The sequence below is a fragment of the Fundulus heteroclitus genome, unplaced genomic scaffold (genome assembly GCF_011125445.2).
Source record: "Fundulus heteroclitus isolate FHET01 unplaced genomic scaffold, MU-UCD_Fhet_4.1 scaffold_99, whole genome shotgun sequence".
NCBI classification, from domain to species: domain Eukaryota; kingdom Metazoa; phylum Chordata; class Actinopteri; order Cyprinodontiformes; family Fundulidae; genus Fundulus; species Fundulus heteroclitus.
The window spans coordinates 50,234-73,167 of NW_023397461.1; the positions used below are offsets into that span (position 1 = coordinate 50,234).

Here is a 22,934-nt window from a genome sequence, read left to right on the forward strand (position 1 = left end):
AGTTTTGCACCAATTGTTTTTGATCAACTGGGGCTAAACTGAGAACATCAGAGTTTTTTGATGTGATGCACACAACACAATTTATGTACTTGTACTTAATAACTATTTTGTTATTGTAAAAGATGGAAAAAAATCTACATTTCTCATAGCAGTTATGACAGTTACAATGCACTAATAGTTTACATTCAAATATACCTTCATAGAAGTGTGCAGAGACTGCGCGTCACCACGTTGCTGAGTCTGGGGCAAAGTACATCCTGACAGGACGCCTGTGCTGCTCTCTCTGTCGCGTCAGTGTTCCCTCAGCTTGCCATCATGCAGAGGTATTCTGCTGAAACTTCAGGCCCACCGGGGCCTTGGATCAGCCTCCAGGCCGTTGTGTGTATTTTATTCCTGGCTGTGACACCTGCAGCACTTCACCCGCAGTGTTTAGACTTTAAGCCGCCCTTTCGTCCGCAAACAGAGCTGGAATTTTGCGTCATGTACCAGGAGTTCGGCTGTTGTGATCGGCAGAAGGACCAGGATCTAATGGCCAGATATTACCGAATCATGGAAAACTTTAATCAGCAGGGTTTTGAGAGCTGTGCCGGCTTTCTGATGGAGCTGCTCTGCCAAGTAAGTGCACCTGGCCAAAGGTCACCTGCTGCACAGCATGCAGGTTTCCTTACAGCCAAAACACACAGTCTTACATAAGGACATAAAGCACAGTTCTGGCAAATGTCTACAAAACAGCAGAATCAGACTGCTGGTTGGTGCTTACCTGCATCGTAATAACTTATTTGACATTTTTATTTTTACCAATTCAGTTCAAAATATAAATTATTAAAATTATACAAAAATGTATAAAAGGCAATATATACATTTTAAAATAACTGAAATGACAATTAAGAAGTTAAAAAAAACATATTCAATGTGATTTTTTTTGTATATGATTGACCTTTATAGAATTAAATTCATAGTTTAAGTATTGGAACTTTTTTGTCACAACAATGCTTCTTGGCAATGAACCGTTGGGTGAACCCTAAACATTAAATTTCTTGGTAAAATAAAAATTTAACATGTAAAAGTTTTTGTGGAAAAAGTGTAGCCATTCTGTGATTTCAAAAAGATTACAAGGAACCAACATTCAGTTCTATGGAGCTAGTCAAACAGTGAACGATTAAAGACTAACTAAAGATTAACTGGTAAACTGCAGCAGGACAAGGGGGAATCGTCAGCGTCTATGGCAGGAACCTCTGGAAACTGAGACAGAAGCTTAGTGATCACACCAACTATTCGGGATGGACAGGTTACAGAGGTAATGGTCACTAACCTTCTCACGGTCCAGGGACTGGTGGGAACAGTGAGTGCCTGATCTGATCAGGGAAGCCCTGAGCTGGGCTCTGGCTGGTACTCGGTAGTCAGGGGACAGGCAGAGTGTCATAACCGTCATAACGATGGCAAGCAGGAGGTACAGGGGAAATTTCCAGAATCTATAGTCCAAGGTGAGGTCCAGTGTCAGAGCCGGGTGATCCGAGGTCCAGAGAGAATCCAGGGGGAAATCCAAGGCAGAGTCAGCGTTGGTTCCAGGTCCAGATCCGGTAACAGGCAGGTAACGATCAGACAGGGGTTAGGCAGTCCAGAGAAACACGAGGCAAAACAGGTCAGAAAACAGGTAGGCAGGAAGTCAGGATAAGAACGCTAGAATAAGTTTCACCAGTGGCTCGAAATAATCTGGCACTAGTGGTCTGAGAGCAGGTTATATAGAGACAGGAGCAGATGGATTTGTCTGAGAGAGGGCGGAGCTGAACAGGTGTGTCAGGTGAAGAATCAGACCAGCACTAGTGCCCAGATCATGACAATTTCACTTCGTGCCACACAATAAAACTTTGTTTCCAAGAAGATATCGATTCCACTCAGGATGAAAACACTTGTTCCAAAACCTGCATGAGAGACATTCTGGTGTGGCCAATCTCCCTAGCTGGTTATACCCGTACATGATGTCTTCCATTTAAAGTTAAGGCTTTTAAGTCCAGGACTCAGAGCAACTAGTTATGTGGTTCTCAGGCTGCCTTAGTGGAAGATCTCAGTGCATTAGATATTATGGCCTGTGCTCTCAATTTATGTCAGTTTCAAAGGGTGTACTTCGGGGTTCTAGTTTAGGTCTACTATTATTTACTGTGAGATAAAAATAACCTGGGTCATATTGTGGATGATACAAATTCTAATTTGTACGCAGATGACGCAGTCATTCGTTGTTTTGCGTCCTCTCTTGAGCTGTGTCACATGGTGGCCTTAAGCGGCTGGATTTACAGTGGAGATGAAGACATAGGCAGGTAATGGTGGAAACAGCAGGTCTTTATTTGTCCAAGTGCCACATACAATCATGGAAAACTTGTCAAGTCTTTCAGCCACAGCAAGATGTCTTGCTACTGACAAACATCCTTAAATACTTTCAGGTGTTTAAGGGCTAAACCATTATTTCCTTATAAGTAAACTCATACAATTCCAACACTATGTATACACATACACTTTAATATAAATACAAAAAAACTATAAACATTTTACCATAATAAAATATTCTTATATACTTTTCAACATTATATTTATCACCATTATGAAACACGACAAAAATGTAATACCTTACCCATATATTACTGTTAATTTGTCTTTCTTTAATTACTTACCCATGACCAAAGTTCTCCTCTCCGCAGAATCACACAGCTGTGTACGTTGTAGTGTCTGGAGTAAATTTACGTTTTTAAAAACGCCTGTTAGCCACGCCGCTTCTCTAATGAAAACTGGGGACGTCTGATTTTGTTAAGCACAGAATCTCTGCCTGGGGGTTGGTTTGTTTTAACTTCACTGCAACGCCGACGGGGGGCGGGGAAGGTGCGTTTGACAAAGCTCTACCACGTTGGGACAGCGACAAGTGCAGGTATATACCTCTTGTTGTACTAAACATTTTTACTCCATCCTGATTCATTGAAATGGGGGACATTTGCAGGTACAGCTTTTGCCAGGGACAGGTCATCCAAAACAGCGTCTGTCCCCGGAAATCGGGGACATCTGGTCACCCTACCAGAGGGGCGGAGTGATATTATCCACTTGGGAAGAATTTGTAATGCACCTTACAATCCGGTGCGTCTTATGGTCCGAAAATACGCTAATAAGGGAAAGTTTTCTACCTTTCCTGAACAAATATGATTATGCATACTTATCGATAGTGATGTCATCAAATTGCACAGAACTGCAGATGTTTAGCTTAGATGTTGTTTCTTGTACTGGAATCCCTGAGAAACTCTGTGACTAAAATCTTGGCGAAACTAATAAATTAAAGATTGTCTACCTTACCTGAACGAAGATTATGAAAATAAAATGCATAGTTCTTGCTATAAATATCATCAAAATGCATATAAAGTCAGTTGTTTTGCTTAAATGTTTACTTTTCCACATAAGGTACGGGGACTGGCAGCCATGTTTATTTTTCACTGGGGGAAACTTGATAGTTACATTACCTGGTTGCAAGCCAATGTAAATGAATAAGACAAATTAAAAAACAGGACTGTAAAATATAAATTGTGAAAGTACTACATTTTCACCGTGGGATCAATGTGGATATTATGTTTTTCAGTGGGGGACAATACAAACAATGTTTGTAATAATTATTAATGCCACTATTAAAATCTGAAATGAGATGAACATTGTTTTGCAAAGGCTGTCTCCTAAAAAGGTTGTATCCATCAATTGCTTTTCTTTCAAGAAAGCGATAGGTGAAACAGCACACAGACATGTATACGTAGACGCCCCGTTGTCGGGAGAGAGGCGTGCCGACAGAGCGGCCATCTTAGGTCAGACCAAGCTGCGCTCAGAGAGAATACACGTCAATTCAGGAAAATGTACTTTATGTTTTCAGACACTCTGAATCCGGTGAATTCTCACCCGATTTCCAGATAAATCAACTGACTGAAAACGTCACCCTTTTAGTGGTTACATGGGATCAATTGATTGAATTAAATGATTGCCTAACTTAACAATTTCAATTATGTATTAAAAGTTAGCAAACTTCCAGAGGAAGTCCCAGGAAGCCTGACTTTTACTCCGCTTATGGGTGCGCAAATAAAAGGACACTACAAACCACATCCTGGGGAATTATCTTCCATAAGTAATATTGTCTGATAGATAATCCTCACGCTTTACAGTTACAGTTTTTCCGCCATCAACACAATATGTGCTAATGGGTAGCAGGGATGGAAGTAGAGAGAAGTACATTAAACACCCTGATTTCTAAAAGATCTGACTGAGGAGATGTGTGTGTTTATTAGATTAATATGTAACTGCAAAATATGTAAATGCGTGAACATTTTTCATCTGGTTTGACTTCAGTTTAAATAGTTTTGGTTCTAAATAAATGTGTAATCTGTCTAAAAGGTCACCAGCATTGTGAAAATATGATGAAATGAGATCTGAGCCACCTCCTATTCATTCTGACAGCAGCTGTCTGATCTGTGGTCTGACCCAAGATGGCCGCCCTGTAGGCATGTCAGCCTATCGTCCGGCAGCGTCCAATGGGGCGTCTACATGTATAATGTCATGAAACAGCATCCCTTAGAGTCACAGAATCTGACAGGTCACGGAAAATGGTGTAACACCTGTTTGCAGTATAGGTAGCTCCAAACACATGTCTACCTTTATAAAAGCAACTGTGTTTCCTTTCTTGAGTCTGGTGTGCTTCAATTCTTCATAAACCTCAATGAAAAATCGTTACTCGTTTGATGTGAAGTATGACACGGCCAACTTATCCATTGTAGCATCAGGGAATGTATGATCGCCCTCATTGTCTCTTGAAATAAGCTGCAGACGTGTATTTACCTGAATTACTTAAACCTGCCTTGACATAGTCACACTAGCTGAGCCTGGTTTGGCATCCGTGAAACGGAAGAAAGCCAAGCTTTATTTCTTATGCTGGATTTCTAAATTCTGCTTTTGTGAAACAGCCCTCTGGTCAGTTTGCTCAGCTTCTGTGCAGTCACAAAAATCTGTTCCCTGTTTTGGAAACACAAGAAACAAGCGCTGTGCCATTACTCATGTTATTAAGTTATTAGATGTTTAATAAATAACTCTGTCTGTTAGGTATTGTCCGGTGAATATCACCCCAAACAGTTGATATCAGGACAATAGTTGAAAGGAATGATTCAAGCACTGGTGATCTTTTAACAGCAAACTCTGCACACATATAGAATAAAGTGACAACTTCTCTTCAAGTTACGCTTCAAAGTCCAAAGATCCAAGGACCAATTTACCTTTCAACACTCCTCTATTCTCCCCCCAGAGCTGTGTGCTGGACAGTATTTCTCTATTTCAATCAATCAATTTTATTGTCAACTACAATTTGTATTGCAGTTGAAAATTCAGTTCCAGTACAACCGTCCATCACATACACTTAACAAACATTTTGTTTGTTAAGTGTATGTGTTGACTGAGGCCTTGCGTTGCCAAGGAACGCAGCCATTAGGCGCATTCCTCCAAACTGCCCCGGACCCCGCCTTACACGGTGCTCACAGGGCGCTGCCCTTTCCTTTATTACATCGCTTTATACAAGCAGGCAATCCTGGTAAAATGCTGACAGGTACATTAATGTTACCTAGATGAACTAGTAAGATCACTGGAAAGTAGACATAAATAAGCAAATGAAAATAAGGATGATGTAAATAAGGTGCATTCAAACATTTTGATGCTGTGACAATCAATTAATTTTGCTAAGTTTCACCATGATGAAACACATTTCCTGATGCAGTCTAATTGGTAAATTTCTCTCCTCTGATCACCAAGAGCGGATTAGTGCTTTTTTTCTTGTGCAATCAACCAATCACAGCTCTTGAAAGACAGTGTCACACCTAGCAACGGGGTAAACCCCGCCTCCTCTCCAACATAAAAAATTATTTCCTCAGAGTTTCTCTTAGCAGCATCTGAATCGTTCTGAAGCTCAGACTCCCAGGTTGGAAGTTTTAGGCTAAGATAAGAGCTGTCTGAGAATCTCTGTTAATACGGTAAAATTAATAAGTCTTGTTTTCTTTTTGCTTGTATTATTCCTTCTTTATTTAATCTTCTTTGATCTTAGGAGTGTTCACCGTACGCAGCTCACCTGTTTGATGCTGAGGACCCCAGCACCCCACTCCGGACCATCCCAGGCCTCTGTCCCGACCACTGCTCCCAGGTCTGGAGTGAGTGCCGCTCAATCATCCCCTTCCTGTCTGATGACCCGCGTATACATCAGGCCAAAGATGACCAAAATCGTCTCTGCAAACTCCTGGAGCTGGATGATGCTGATTATTGCTACCCTCACCTGCTCAGCAATCGGAAGCTGACCCAGAGCCTGGGCCGAGTCCAGACGGATTCTGAAGGCTGTCTGCAGCTGTGTCTGGAAGAGGTGGCCAATGGCCTGAGGAACCCACTTGCTATGGTACACCCCAATGATGGCACGCACCGGTTCTTCGTGGCAGAGCAGGTGGGGCTGGTGTGGGCTTACCTTCCCGACAGATCCAAGCTGGATAAGCCATTCCTCAACATTACCAAGGCGGTGCTGACATCATCGTGGGAGGGAGATGAGAGGGGTTTCCTGGGAATGGCTTTTCATCCCAAATACAAGTACAATGGTAAACTGTATGTGTACTACTCAGTGGAGGTTGGCTTTGATGAGAGAATAAGAATAAGTGAGTTCAGGGTGTCTGCCAACGACATGAATCTGGTGGACCACACGTCAGAGCGGTAGGTATGGATGTAACTGCACTTCATGGTAGAAACCTGATTATTCTTAATGTGTAGAGAATTAAACACATTTTCTCTGAAGGGTAATTCTGGAGATCGATGAGCCAGCGTCAAATCACAACGGAGGGATGCTACTCTTTGGAGATGAAGGCTACCTGTACATTTTCACAGGGGATGGTGGAATGGCAGGAGATCCATTTGGAAAATATGGAAATGCCCAGAACAAGTAAGTACTCTGTAGTGCAGAGAGGCCGTGATAGCAGTTTATGAAATAATTTGGTTGTGTTGCCCCGGGGGTGTTTCAGGTCTGCTCTCCTGGGTAAAGTTCTTCGAATTGACGTTGACAACAATGAGAGGGGCCCACTGTACAGAATCCCCACAGACAACCCGTTTATACACGAGCACGGAGCGCGCCCAGAGGTGTACGCATATGGTGTCCGTAACATGTGGAGGTGCTCAGTGGACCGAGGCGATCCACAGACCAAAGAGGGGAAGAGTCGGATCTTCTGTGGGGACGTCGGCCAGAACAAGTATGAGGAAGTTGATATCATCGAAAGAGGTCGGAACTATGGCTGGAGAGCTAAAGAGGGATTCTCCTGCTATGATAAGAAGCTGTGCAACAACAGTTCACTAAGTAAGAGAGCTGCCTCAATCTGCTCTGCACCCTTTAACAGAATAGAAATACCATTATTGTCCCACCATAGGGAAATTAAGATGTGACAGTGGCAAAAACAAATAAACAGAAAATATCAGATTTACACACAAAATTAAATAATATAAAAAAGGAATTTAAAGTTAAGCTGTACAGCTGAGGAGAAACAACTGTCCACACATGGTTTCTGGTTAGGAAACACTGCTAACAAGAATAAGAGCTTTCATTCTTTTCTGATATACTATAATTGACATAAATCAACACTGGAGACATGGTGGAATCACACAACTGTATTAGGAAGATTCAGATAATGTTACATGATGCAGTTAGGAATGAATCTTTTCATTTCGTTTAGCATCACAGGAATGATTCAAGCACTGCCATTCTTTTAACAGCAAACTCTGCACACATATAGAATAAAGGAGTGACAACTTCTGTTCAAGTTCAAGAATTACTTAACAGAAATAAATGAACATCCAGAGAACATCACTATAGAATGCTGTTTATCTGAATTAAGACTATATTTCTATCAACAAGTCATCTCTACTACTAGGCTAGTAAAGCGTAACTAAACTACTAAGCAAAATGAAGATACAAAGTAAAGGAACTATGTACACACAAAAGAAACAAATAAAATAGTTGATCACCATCATCAGTATGATTCAGTGAATCCTGGTTCACTGCAGATCTAAGTTAGAGAACCAAGGTTTAACTTAATGTGGAATGAGATCAAATTAGCTTAACTAATTCAGAACAACATTTGGCATGTGTTTTAACCCATTTAAAAATGCACATCCTGAGTTAAAAAAAAAAAACATTATTTGATAAAATAACATTTTAAAGAATGAGTTGCTCAGTTTAATCCGTAACTTTAGGACACTTGATTTTATTAATGCAACTAGCTAGGGGTCACTGTAGCGATGGGTCGCTAAATAGGTTAATCCTAAAGTTATAGAAAAATACCATTAAATCGACAGTAATGTTCAATATTAATGCGGCAGTAAAGCTCATAGCACTATCGAATGATGTTGGAGTGAAACGGAAAAAACCTTATGTTTAAAACAAACTGTAGTTAGGCTCGGCCTTATCTGAGAAGCTAATGGCATTACGCAAGCAGATCTATTTTGGTCATAATTAGCGGACCATTAGAAACAAATGTCATCATCCCATCAATGTATAAAACCCTTATAGAAATAAAATAAATAGAAATATAAAAACACACTTAAACCACATCATCAGCGCTTGGTTTCAAAATGCTAACGAGAGCTATGCCTGTTAGCTCAGTCAATCTTTAAAAACACAGTGAAAACACATTAAGTAAACCATTCTATACTTTCCCTGTTTATTTCTCTGCCAAACTTCTCCCGTTGCCTCTGGTTGTGGGGACAGGCGTCCGGTTGCCAGTGAATTACTCCAAGGGAGGGTTGCTTATCTCAGCAGCGAGCATGCAGCGAGCATGCAGCGAGCATGCAGCGAGCATGCAGCGAGCATGCAGCGAGCCGAAACGTGGCTGTTAGGAGGCGGCTCTCAGGCCTGTGAAACTCAGTGCTGCAGGACTGCAGCATGGCCTCTCTGCACTCCTGCTGGATAGTGGCTCGGTCACCTTTCTCCTGCACAGCTTAGACAGACCACCACAGATTTGATTATGATGTTAGTCTCACAGAAAGCAGCCTGGCCGACCACGCAGATGCTTGTGAGTCTTTGAGCCCCTTGTGGCCCAGATGTGTGGCTGGTCCCCCAGCATAGGGTCGCTCCTTGAGGGTCCACAGGCAAAGAGGAAGATAAGTCTGGTGTAGTCACTTTGTGCAGCTGCAGGACAAGGGGCTGATGCAGCACCTTTGGCCAGGGAAGATGTTCAGCTCTTCCTCTGGTTGGAGAGTCAAACTGTGTGTTAAGAATTTACCACATCCAGTTGTGGTCCTCCCAGGTTCTCTTGCTGAATGATGTGATGTTTCTATTGTAGACTTCTGTAGTATTAAAAAGAAACGTGAAACAGTACCCCGTATGTTCCTAACAGAGCACTTCGCTCTCAGACTGCAGGTCTGCTGGTGGTTCCTAGAGTCTCTAAAAGTAGAATGGGAGGCAGATCCTTTAGCTATCAGGCTCCTCTCCTGTGGAACCAACTCCCAGTTTTGGTCCGTGAGGCAGACACCCTGTCTACTTTTAAGACTAGGCTTAAAACTTTTCTTTTTGACAAAAATTATAACTAGTGGCTCATGTTACTCTCAGCTACCTTTATAGTTTTACTGCTACAGGCTTAGGCTGCTGGAGGACATCAGGGTCTATTTTTCTCATTCTATAGAGTTCTACTGTTCTTCAATTATGCATTGCTTGTCATCATTTCTGCTTATAACTTTTTGGACTCTCTCTTTTTTTCTTCACAGCAGGTACACCTGGTCTGGCGTTCTGTTAACTGTGACATCATCCAGGGAAGACAGATCACCCGCTACTTCCATCTAATGTAGAACAGATTACTAGATCAATGTGTGCTTCTGTGCTTTTTTGTTTCTCTTGTTGTGTCTCTGTTCTGTCTTCTGTAACCCCAGTCGGTCGAGGCAGATGACCGTTCATACTGAGCCCGGTTCTGCCGGAGGTTTTTCCTTCCCGTTAATGGGGAGTTTTTCTTCCCACTGTCGCTTCATGCTTGCTCAGTATGAGGGATTGCTGCAAAGCCATCAACAATGCAGACAACTCTCCCTGTGGCTCTACGGTTCTCCAGGAGTGAATGCTGCTTGTCGGGACTTTGATGCAATCAACTGGTTCCCTTATATAGGAAATGTTTGACCAATCTGTATAATATGATTGAACTTGATTTTGTAAAGTGCCTTGACATGACATGTTTCATGATTTGGCGCTATATAAATAAAATTGAATTGAATTGGAAGGATTTACTTTTAACGATGGCGTGACTCATCCGGAACGATGCTTCGGTGGCAGCTTTCGCTTTTGAAGTTTGTTGAGTGACAAATGACGGCTGTCTGGACAACTGGAATTTTAGTTCCTCCACCTTTCTCTTTCTCAGCTGGCTTTTCAGCGGAAAGTCGATGTCGTATTTTCCATGAAGAGTCCGAAAATGCCGCTCCATATTTCCCTTCTTTGGTATTGCAATGGTAGAATTACAGATGAGGCTAACACACTTCGAAAATGACATTGTGAAAAAAAAGTCCACCTCCCATTCCGTATCAAAGTGATATGTTTTTGCCTTCTTACTTGGCCCAGCTTTCTCGCTCATTTTGGTCAGCATATGTTTTAGCAAGGGCTTAAAATCCGAGGCAATTCGCTAACAAGCTTCTTTTTTTTCAATGTCGTCTTCTTCTTCTTCTTCTTGAAATTTATTGCCGATTGGAAAAAAAACGTTAGGTGAGCCACCAACTGGTAAAGCGTGTGGACCACATGATTTTCAACTTCACTCGACCGATCGATCGCGATCGACTTAATGAGCACCTCTGGTCTGAATGAACTTCCCCTGGGACTCTGCCTGTTTATACCTGCCTCTCACAGCCAGTCAGCAGCAGATTGTCTTTGAGCCTTCATGTGAGTTGTTTTCCAGCATATGTTTCTGCATCGCCTGTTTTTGACCCTGTTCTCATGTTCTGGATTCTGCTGTCTCACCTTGACTGTAGTTTGGTTTTGGACTGTTTTGTGAATTAATAAAGGCTATGCAACAGCATTTCAATTACATTGGGGTGTGAATGTTGACTTGAACATTGCACTAGCTCTACTGTTTTCTTTTTAGTAGTAGTAGTTTTTAAATCATGAAACATGTCATCTCAAGGCACTTTACAAAGTCAAGTTCAATCATATTATACAGATTGGGTCAGATTGTACAGATTGGTCAAAAATGTCCTATATAAGGAAACCAGTTGATTGAATCAAAGTCTCTCCAAGCAGCATTCACTCCTGGAGAAGCGTAGAGCCACAGGAAGAGTCATCTGCATTGTACATGGCTTTGCTGCAATCCCTCATACTGAGCAAGCATGTTGCTGTTCTCTCTCTGAAAAGAGAGAGAACAGAAAGTTAAAGCAGAAATGACAACACACAATGCATAATTGAAGAACAGTAGAACTCTATAGAGTGAGAAAATTAGATCCTGATGTCCTCCAGCAGCCTAAGCCTATAGCAGTAAAACTATAAAGGTAGCTCAGAGTAACATGAGCCACTCTAGTTATAAGTTTTGTTACCATCTCTCCAAGACGGAGAGATGGTAAAAGAAGCATTTGTTGAAGCAGCTGACTCATTGTTCCGAGACTTTAAAAATAAGGCAGAGATATCTTCAATCAAAGCTTCAAAAGTGTTTCTCCCTGCAGTTGGACGAATCTACAGATGTGAGTGACACAGCCCAGATGTGCATTTTCATTCCTATGGTGTTCAGTGATCTCACTGCAAAAGAGGAGCTATTGACAGCACTTCCCATGAAGGAGCAGACGTGAGGAGAGGACATTTTTCAGACGTTTAAAAACTTTATTGAGAAAACTCAGCTCCCAGTGTACAAATTAGTGTCTATCACCACAGATGGAGCACCTGCAATGGTTGGACGTGTGGATGGATTTATTGCAAAGTGCAGGCAGGAGGATGTGTTCCCAGACTTCTTGAACTACCATTGCATAATCTAATTTCAAGACTTTTCTTTGCTCGAGCCAGTCGCTGCATTCATGCGCTATCCTTTTCAGGAAGATGCTGAGGTTGATTCACTCGCATCAAACATTGCAGCACTGTTTCACTTGAACTCTTCTGGAGTGGAAGATGAGATTATGACTCTACAAACTGACATTGAGCTGAAGTCTAGAGCTCATGGACAGTTCTGGAGCTTACTCACAGAGTAAAAGTACCCCAACATGAGGAAGTGTGCTACCTCCTTGACTGCATTATTTGGCTCCACTTATTTATGTGAGTCAGCCTTTTCATACATGAAGATCATTAAGTCCAAATACTGTTCCATCATGACGGATGAACATTTGGAAATGTGGTTGAGGCTGGATGTCAGCAGCTACTGTCCGGACTTTGCATCCCTGGCTGATTCAATTCAGTGCAAGTCATCAAAGTAAACTAAATGTAAATACTTATGTGTGTCGTGCAATATTAGCTTATTTGGTTATGCAAGGTACATCAACATACATTGTACATACAAATAATCCTTAATAAACTAGGAAATAGTTATATTTTTGCTTTTTTGTCGTGGGTAAGTAGATCATTTTGACTTGGTTGTTTTATAAGTAGCTCACATGCTGAAAAAGTGTGAGCGCCCCTGATTCAGACAATCAGGATCAGCGCAGGAGAAGCTGCTCCACTAATTAGCTGAGTGTAGTGGAGCAGAGCAGAGAGTAGCAAACAGCCAGCCAAAAAATAACAGAAGATGGTCAAGCTGCATCACAGAACCACTGTTGTTGTGGGAGAAAGGTCATTTGGGAAGAATCAGGAAAAAAGAAGAGACGAGACAAAGCTGCTCCTTCTGTAGCCAGCAGGGGGATTTTAATTCTAACACTCAGTCACATCTTTATTTAGCAAGAATCCCAACAACATGGGGCAACTGTCATCCTTTTATAGGATGACAGTTATATAAATGTGAACATGATATCTTACTGTCCACGTGGACCACTCAACCCAAACCAGATGTTCCCTATCATCCCTGGATGGAATGCTTATACAACACTGTGTATAACAGAAAATAGCTAAACATTAATCACTGTTAACATTGTTTGGAAGATGTTCAGTTAATACAAACGGGATTCAAACTTGGCAATAATAAAAAGGTTAGGTTGTCTTCTTCATTCCATTATTAGGTGTGGAACTATACAATCATATTAGTTACAGTGTTACTGCTGTCGAAAGATATTCTACAAACTGCTGGATCATGGGATGGACTGTTTTCACATAGATTCTGCACTTTGGCTCAGTTTTTGTTAAATAAATAAAGAGCGTTGAAACTATTGTTCTGATGGAATATCATTGTGTAATCTTGGGTTTTAAGTAATAAAAGTAATAACTATAAGGTTTCTTTACAGATGACGTGGCGCCTATTTACGCCTACCCTCATAAGATGGGCAAGTCTGTAACAGGAGGATATGTGTACCGCGGCTGTGAACATCCCAACCTCAACGGCATGTACATATTTGGAGACTTCATGAGTGGGTGAGTTTAACCTAGAACTGCTGACAATAATCTGTGTTGTAATGAACCATAAAATGTTGAATGGTAACAAGGTGATGTAAGTAAAAAAATATGGAGAGAAAATGTTGTTTTTGATGCTCATATTACCTGAATCCAGGGATGAAAGTAGTTGTAAATTGTTGCAGGTACCATCACAAAGTCCTTGAATGGCTCAGATTGCCCAGAGCCACGACATATTTTTACCTGCCTTGGTGAACACATCTGTGTTTTGTAAAGACACCTAATTTCTGGGCTGCCACAGAGTCGTGAGCATTGAGCGACAGCTAGCCATGCAGACGTTTGCGGAGACAGTTCTCATGGCGCTGTCATTAAAGCAGTTATTGCTTTAATGACGGCTAGTTATCCCCAACAGAATTTGCTGTGCTTGGGTTGGGAGTGCTGGTCCAACGCAATAAATGTCCTTTTTCTGTTTACCGTATTAGGCAAATATACATATTTATGAGATGACCACATCTGTTTAAACTTGATTATTCTAAACTTTAAAGGCCAATGTTCAATGATCGCAACAAATAAATGGCTTTTTTAGATGTCTTACGAAAATACCATTTGCTTTGATTGTCACAAATCATCAGAAGTCTGTCGGCTGAAAACAAAATCCTCCTTCCTGAGTCCATCTATGAAAACAGATGCTGCTTTATTCTGGGAAAACACATTTTTGTTTCTATATAAATCTAATTAATGGACTGAAAACAGATTCCAAATGTAATAAAATTATAATTAAATAAAGTTATGCTCTCTGGCAGATCATGATTTAAAGAGAATTGATATTTGATCATAAATAAGAGAGAGAGAGAAGCTGGCTGCTGTTATAAAGCTGTATTCTGGGATGTTAAAAGAAAGTTAAGTGGAAGAAAAATCTTTAGAACCCAAGTCACTCCAAGTTTCTTTGCTGTCTGAAGAATCGTAACCGCTTCATTGTATATTTGGGAGTTTAGGTGTTCATGATTTTTTTTTTTTTGTGCCGGGATAATAGTTGGACACCTCTTGAATTATTAACAAAATGGGGCCATCTTTCCCTCAGCCCACTGGCTGGCAATACTGAAGCCACAAGATGCCATGAAACCTGGAATTTTAACATGATGGCATGGAGTCCATAACCATTAATGTTTGCTTTTAAACTGTTCGTACTGATCCTACAGGCCCAACATCACTTGAGCTTGGTTCTGGCTGCTCCGACTTCTTTTCCCTGCCCCGTCTCTACACCCTGACCCTCAGCTTGCTCAAAATCTTCATCAGTTTTTTTTCGGGGGTAACGTCTCGTCTTCAGCACTCCTGTCTTTTCTTTTGAGCAAAGAAGTTATTTTTCTCTGCATTATTTTTTTCTGGTTGAATTACAAAATTTGACCATTTTGTGATGCTGTTTCTCATTTGTATATCATCATATATTTTAACTGACAGGTAGCTAAATGAAGTATTTCAGACAACCAAAAGAAAGTGAGGAATTCTATTGTTCCGCCTGTCCCATGTAAGAGGGATAAAATGTTCCAGACAGTGCATTAAATCAAACGCACCAATCCTCTTAGCCACCATTGTGTTTTGGAGGCAGACGAGCATGTGCGCTAACTGCTAAGTAAAATCATGGGTCGTTAGCTAAAGCAGTTTTTTCAAGCTTTTCTGTGTCGTTAAAATGTAACGAAATAACCAGAAGCACAACTACTTGCTTACCCATTTATTTTACCAGAGACATTATGAAACAAGTGGAAAGACGTGAAACATGGCGATGCACGTTTTGAAGGCTGGCCGCTGCCCTTCTCCGGGGGCAGGGGGCAAGAAGGTAGACCATAAAGACTCCTAAAGAGCACGGGGAATGAATAAGTCACCGTGCAAGACTTCATCTTTAAGCAAGCAACTTTGGTGACTTTGAACCAAAGTTCAAAGTCACTGGTTCTGAATTAGGACTTTTACAGCAGGCGGTTTCTCTCTCTCTCTCTTCCGCTGCTGAATCTTTCATTGGGACCCTGTTCTGGACCGGACCCGCTTACTTTCACCCTTGCCTGAATCTAAGTAGTTTACCTCAGAAAGGAATCAGGGACTTGCTTTTAGCATCTTCATATTCCTTTATAGCCTTGTGTTCAGGTTTGACATGCAGAAGATCACCAGTATAGTGTTTATTTTGTCCCTTCTGTTTGTTTTAGGCGTCTAATGAGCCTAAAAGAGGATAAAAACTCTAGGCAGTGGAAGTATAATGAAATCTGCATGGGAATGGGCCTAACCTGTGCCTTTCCTGGACTCATCAACAACTACTATCCGTACATCATCTCCTTCGCTGAGGATGAATCTGGTAATGGGTTAACAGAATGTCAGCTGCAGGCTCCCCAGCTCTAAGTGATTAACAGCTCTTCTTTGTGCGTTCTTGCAGGAGAGCTTTACTTCATGTCCACAGGAACACCGAGTGCCACGTCTCCTTCAGGGGTCATTTATAAACTGGTGGATCCGTCTAGGTAAGCCGAGCTTTTGTCATTGAGCGGATAAAACCTTCCCGTAGCGAACGCATACTGACTTCTCAGTGGGTGAACAGGGGGTACGTGGAAATCACAAAATGGGTTCATAAGAGTCAGTCCAGTGCCGGTAATGCTAAATGATCAATAAGGCTTTTCTGTGACTCTATTCAATTCAGTTTATTTATGCACACTACAGCCAGCAATCCAGTTATTTAGAAAGATACTAATCCATTCGACTTAATTATATGCAAAATGTAAAATGAATATTTGACTTGTTAATGTTGAATATGTCAACGTTTTACTGAGTTTAAATCTCTCTAACTATTAATCAGGGCAGAGGGCTGTTTCACAAAACCAAGACAGGCCGTTAAACTGGGATTTTCCAGATATCCAGGCTGAATTAAAGCAGCAGCACATTTATTGTGGGATTCATTCTGTGCAGCTATCTGCTCCAGACCAGGCTAACAGCCAGGCTAAACGCTGCTTCACACCACAGGAGTTTTAGCCCCAATCTCCCACCGATTATCGCCGTGTCTCTTAAGGTAATCTTAGGGGAACATCCTGCAGTGGTGGTGCGTTAAGATCGATCGGGTCCGCTTGGTGGAACGTTGGGAACTCCGACCTCATATGGGGTATATTCAACATGTTGGATTGTCCTGGCCTGATATCCTAGCATGTGCAGCGTCTCCCTGAGGACAAACAAGCATGTTCAATGTAACGTGTAGCCGATCAGAAAGCAAGGAGAGGAATTCCCTGAGAGAACCCCCCCTCCAAAATACAAAGCATAAAGGCCAGTGGCTTAACGACTGTTAAGGCAGTATAATGTTATTTGATATATTTTATCATGAGTAAGCAATTTATGTACAGCTGTTTTTAAAATGATTGTTTGCTTTTAGTTTGCATTTTCCTTTGTTTTATTTTGTTTAAATTTTCCCTACATTTTATTCTAACAGCTTATTTTGCTTGTTTGTATTCTGTTTTTGTTTCCGTGTTTTGCCTTGTATTAATTAATGCCAGAATTAAAATATGATGAGGTGAACATTGTTGCTGCTGAAGAAGTTTCCCTGCATTTCTGTCAGGAGTTATGGAAGAGTCAGTGAAATAGCGCCCTCTAGAGGCACAGAATCTAATAGGTCGAGGAAAACGGTGTAACACCTGTCTGCCAAATTAAAAGGCAGCTCCAAATGTTTCAAATGGTGTGCTTCAATTGCTCATCAGCCTCCATCAAAGTGTGTTTTTAAGATAAGATTTGTCATACATACGACATGGTCTGCCCCTCTACTCAGGCTGCTGGGTGGATCCTCCTTGCTTTGAAGTAACATGTGGGAACCACTAGACAGTAGAGATAACAATCTTTGTCTTCAACATTGTATTCAGTGTTTGCTGCTTTTCAGACGTGCTCCGCCAGGACATTGCCACTACGACCCCCTTCCTGTCTTGGTTAAAAGTAACCTCATCCCGTTTGTTCCGCAGGAAAGTAAGTTCTCCTCTAAGACTACATTTTCCAATTCTGCCCTTTTCATATATTTTATTAGCATTTACTGTAATTTTTCATCAGCTCTGTTTGGAGTTGAATTGCCTGCTGAAAAGTCTGGACCTGAACCTACAAAGGCCGACGATTGGCTGCTGGAGCTCCTAGATCATCTTAGTGAAAGAGGACGAGCCCTGACCACCCCCGCTCCAGTCAGAACCACCAAATCACCCCAAAGTACATGGAGGAAAGGTCGAGGACGGAAAGGAAAAACCAGAAACATGTCTGAGCTTCAGAACGGGACCGTGAGGCTGGTCGGGGACAGAACCCACGGAGACCGTGGGCGAGTGGAGATCTACGTTCACGGGGCGTGGGGCACCGTGTGTGATGACTTGTGGTCAATGAAGAACGCCGAGGTGGTGTGCCGACAGCTGGGATTCCAGTACGCCCTAAAAGCTGCCAGGAATTCTGAGTTTGGAGAAGGAAAGGAGCTGCCGATTCTCCTGGACGACGTTCACTGCAACGGCACAGAATCCAACCTGTTAAATTGCACCCATGCTGGAGTGGGGAACCATAACTGTGCTCACTACGAAGATGCCGGAGTGATCTGTGGAAACGCCAAACCTGCTGCAGAAACTTAGAACTCAGCAACAGCAAGAAAAGAGCCAATTACCATAAAACAAAACTTCAGGATTCCCTCTGATACATGTCCTCAAAGTCTCCTCCAAGGGAAGAAATCTTTATGAAGTCAGGATAAAACTCTTCAGATATTCAAGCTGCCTTAAATATATAATGGACGATTTTTCTGGAAATGTAGGAAAGAATCACTCAAGTCCCTTTTTGCATAACTGCGCCCATGCTCAGGACCATCTTACCTGCTCCTCAGGGGGAATTGCAAGAAGAAAATCTCCCAAATCCACTCTGGTCTTATTTCTTTCTTCTGAAGCCTTCCTCTTCCTCTCATTAGCTTGTCGGGACTTTCAGCCATTTACAAAGTACACCGTGAGAGCATCGGCGCTACAATGTACAAGGAACGAGCACGCATGTTGGTGTTAGGTGAGCGCCTCACAATTATTGGCATGGGGGACAACCAACAGATAAGATGATCCCCAGAACTCAACGATGGAAGAGATCGTCCATTATACCTTTAAGTCCAGCAAAATAAATTAAATTCACAACAAAACCCGTCTCAAGGTTTTACATTAAGCTAAATATGTGGATCCAATTCAAATTCAGTCCAAGTCATTCCACTCGTGAATACACTAGACTCAGATCCAGTAAAGGCCCAGTTCAGTGCACCTTAGCTCCAGTACCAGTCCAATTTAGTGCAAATATAATGTGATCAGTAATATTTATATAAAACCTATGCCAACAGCACTGGGGATCGTCTCCTAACATAAATTTGTTTCAGATCTTATGATAGAGCCACTGCCTAACACCAACAGCTTGATCTTGGTTATAATCAATTACAATTAAATGTTTAAATAAAAGACTTCTTAGCTTTTCACGTCAATGCATTATCGGTTTCTCCTAAATTTCTCCTATTTCCAGATGTGTTTTGCTGAATGGCTGTTCTGTTAATAATGTGTTCTGTGATTTGAATAAAACTGTCCAGTTAACCACAGTTGAACCAAATGGGACCCTTTTCATGTGTCCTGGCTTGTCTTTTTTGTTCATGACACATGAAGAAGCTGATTGTACATCTTCTAGAGCATAGTACACAGAAGTCAAAGTTTAGTATGTTTTCTGTACACTTCAATCAAGAAAAATAAATCAAATAGTGTTTTTTTCTACAGGCAGCATTAAATTAACCATTTTAATTTCTGAAATTAAATAGATTTTATTATGTTTAAAGTTTTTGCACAAAAAGTGGAAAGTTTGGTACTTACAGGTGTTTTGTTTGGACTTTTTAATGAATAAAGCCCCCTACCAAACCACGCTGTCAGCCAGAGAAAGAGAAGCTCCTTGACCCGGCCCCTGGTGGCCAGGCACTTACATGAACCCCCAGCAGAACTACCCAGCCCCGAGCAGGATGACCCCCCCCCCATTGCCCTAAACTGGGCAGGCAGGCACTGGCAATCCAAAGTGGCTGGGAATCAGTCTAAGGAGTGGCAGGGCATGATGCCATCCCACCCACTTTCAAACCCCAGTGGGGGTCAAGGTAGCAGAACGAGGCACATCTCAGTCCCAGTGAAGCAGGATGTATGATGATACTTTGATTTTTATGTTCTGGTTCTGGCTTGTGAATATGTCTAACTTGACTTCCTGGAATGCACCATGGGACAGAGAGAGATCGGCATCTGTTGGCCATGCAGACCTGACTGGGAAACTCCTTTGTTGTCTGTCTGCCTCAGGCTGTGTCCGTGGTAAGTTAGCTGTAGCATGCTCTGTAAATATTGGCTGTATATATTTTACAATTAAATGTACCTCTTTTGTATTATGGAATGAAACACAGAGCTAAGCTAAACTGTGACCATCACATTGTTTAAACTCAGATCTGTGAGCTGCAGTAAACGGCGGTCAAAAGAGGAATGCGCTCATCTTCATAAAACAACGGAGAAGACTGAAGACCTGCGCTGCACCAGCAACCCAGAGCCGGCCAAGAACTTTCTTGTGACCCACAGACTGCCGGCTCGACCTCTGCAGACAGCAGCTTGATGGCTTTGGTCGTGCCCCACGTTGTTCGGTGCCAGGAGAAAGAGGGATGTTCCGCATTCTCTCCATTTCCAGTTTCAATTGTGAGAATGTGTTCAAAACTTGTCTCACTCGGTTCAGCCATTTCTTTAAAACTGCGGATGTAGTCAGGGATAGGGCTGCTGCTCCCCACTGTGACGGCATACTTATCTTTGAGAGCAGTGACGCGGTTAGCAGCAGACTGATTTTTATTTATAGGGCAGAAGCGAACTTACGGCAGAGAAAGCGCTTGCTTCTTCAAACTCAACGATAAGGTTTTTATAGAAAGTGCTGATGTGCTTTTGAATAAAACACTTTCCACATGGTGATAGTCTGAGCCCATCCTATGTGGCCAGTGACAACACAGGCCACATAGGATGGGCACTGTAAAAGTAAAAACTTTACCATCATCCATAACAGGAATGAGAAGTAGTGAAGAGTACAGACCTGAGTGGAAACGGCACAGTCATCAACTTAGCTTCAGCAGAATGGCCACAGTAGCAGATGGAAGTAGGCCTCAGGCTGCAGGACTGGGTGGATGAAGGTAGGCCTCAGGCTCAAAATATCTCTCCCAAGAAAAGCTTTTTATGCTTAAAAGAGTGAGTAAAACTGTCAAATAACACTAAATGACACCAAAACCCAGGAAATAAAATCCCTAAAACAGACAGACATTGGACAAAGACACCATGCATGCAGCCATCTTGGATTCCTCAGATACGAGGAACCGCCTGTTGAACCGTCTTTTTCCACATCTTTCTCTGTCTAGGTCACAAATGTCTAGGTGTTTTATTGGGATATCATTTTGATATACACCCAAGAGTTAATGATATCTGTCTCCTGCCAGGTTTACTAATTGAGTCTAAAATAGAAATCATAATAAGATCATATTATTTTATCAGTCTACGGCTTTATGACAGTCACTTCTGAAGCATTAAAATGTATCTTAAAATAATTCAAAACAGTCTACAATGCACAATAAGCTTGCTTATGTGTTGAAAGCAACCAAATTAGGCTTTACTTGTGGTCAAAAAAGTGAAGAATAAAGTAGATGCTTTAGAACACCTGCTTAAGGTTGTTCTGCATCTTAACCTTTCATCATAGAACCCTGATTTTTCTGAGCATTGAGTACAAAATATTTAGATGCTGCAGACAACCTTAATTATTCAGGTTAAAATGACAGTAAACCCGGCAATGTGTTGTAACACAATCTAGGCTATAATACTGCAAATAACAAAGCTATCACCGCTCTTATCAATACTCATTTCTCTAGCTTTGTTTTATACAAATCATGTATTGAATTAATATTATTGACTCCTGGCTGTGTCTTGGTAAAGAATCGGAAATATCATACACAGGCATTATTGCCACAAGATTATAGATGGATCCAAAACGAAAAGAAACAATAAAACAGGCAAATTGATTCATTTAGTCACATCTGCAACCTACCACCAGTGGTCAGTGTTGCAGTTTATATTCTGAGTAGGTTTCTGGTGCACTAGGGCGTTTATGGGTCTGTCTTAAACATGAGGACGTTACTTGCTGTTCTGAGGACATGAGCACATTTGGCCAATGAAGATTTTTATCTTGGAAAATGTGTTGATAAGTGAATACATGGCAAGTTATTAATACACCAGGAGGGGCAGAGGGGTCAGTGGGCGAGGAAAGAGGGGGCCTAGAACTATATATATATATATATATATATATATATATATATATATATATATATATATATATATATATATAGTATGTTGTTAACAATTGGGGCCAGAACTCCACCTCGCCCAACACAAAAGGTTCTTGTTAGATTATGTTGCGTTATGTCTGCATGTCACATGTTGTTATATGCATTCAGAGCCCGTGTCCGCCTCACTAAAAGATTCCATTATGATAACACAATGACAATAAAGCTTTTTGTTTCATGAAATTATCCATGTAAACTTCTTAAGTTTTGATCCACTCTTGTCTAATTACTTTTGGCCGTATTTATTGAATGTATTGTAATTTTTCCTCAACCAAATTTTGGTAAAACCATGTAAATAAATAAACCTGGAAAATGGAATAATTTTGGTATGTCATAAAATACAGACCACAAATGTAAAATACTTTGGTCGTATTTTTTCTGATTCAGTACAAAGTGAGCTTTCTATTAACTGTCGCACTGATGTGGAACAGAAAAGGTGCAGAGAAGGTAAATATAAATACATTTTTATTCCAGGATGAGAGGAAACAAAACATAAGGAATGCAGAGGTGGATGAATACACCATGTGTCTGTGTATAAACTTTATATATACATAGATGTAGCCATGACTCTGGATAAGTTTGGCAACTGTACTAAAGAGATCTAGGATTTTTATTTTTATTCACCTCTATTAATTATGAAAATATGCTGCTCTAACTCTGTGAAGGGTCTTGTTATACAACAATTGACTGTCCCTCCAGATTAGGTAGGATTCCTCTTGGTGTGTAGAGCGCCATTTTCTCTCCAATTTCCTAACATTGTGCTTCAAGGAAAGCAGCTCTGAATTAAACCAGGGAGCCAGCTTCCTGTGAATAACCACCTTCTTTTTCAATGCAGATACATTGTTTAATGCAGAACGCAGCGAGGAAGTGACACCATCAACAAAAGCGTCAATTTGTGAATGGGAGGAAACAACATTTTTGTGACACTAAGGATATTAAAAGGGGGACAGACTCTTTAAAGTTTGATATAGCATTATCTGATAGAGACCTTATATTTAACGAACCACATTTAATAGTTTTATTTTTTGTGTAATTGGAGTG

General features: G+C 41.3%; 1 protein-coding gene and 1 long non-coding RNA gene across 2 annotated transcripts; one reads left to right on the plus strand and one right to left on the minus strand.

Annotated features, from left to right (window-relative positions):
- Positions 1-269: 269 nt before the first annotated feature.
- On the plus strand, positions 270-19,125 carry hhipl1 (HHIP-like 1). The gene is made up of 9 exons (XM_012852153.3): positions 270-615; positions 6,101-6,747; positions 6,830-6,973; positions 7,053-7,381; positions 13,402-13,528; positions 15,703-15,848; positions 15,927-16,008; positions 17,403-17,485; positions 17,567-19,125. The coding sequence occupies exons 1-9, from the start codon at positions 316-318 to the stop codon at positions 18,118-18,120; spliced, it is 2,412 nt and encodes an 803-aa protein (XP_012707607.2). The 5' UTR covers positions 270-315; the 3' UTR covers positions 18,121-19,125.
- LOC110366869 lies at positions 610-2,811 on the minus strand. Its single transcript, XR_002427039.2, has 3 exons — positions 2,667-2,811; positions 1,313-1,472; positions 610-1,242 (listed from the first exon to the last, which is right to left on the minus strand). It is a non-coding gene; the product is annotated as an uncharacterized LOC110366869 (long non-coding RNA).
- Positions 19,126-22,934: the final 3,809 nt, after the last annotated feature.

Coding starts and splice junctions, on each gene's coding strand:
- hhipl1 (XM_012852153.3), top strand. CDS start 316: ATGCAGAGGTATTCTGCTGAAACTTCAGGCCCACCGGGGCCTTGGATC. Junction 13,529..15,702: donor TTTGGAGACTTCATGAGTGG/GTGAGTTTAACC, acceptor TGTTTGTTTTAG/GCGTCTAATGAGCCTAAAAG. Junction 16,009..17,402: donor AAACTGGTGGATCCGTCTAG/GTAAGCCGAGCT, acceptor GCTGCTTTTCAG/ACGTGCTCCGCCAGGACATT.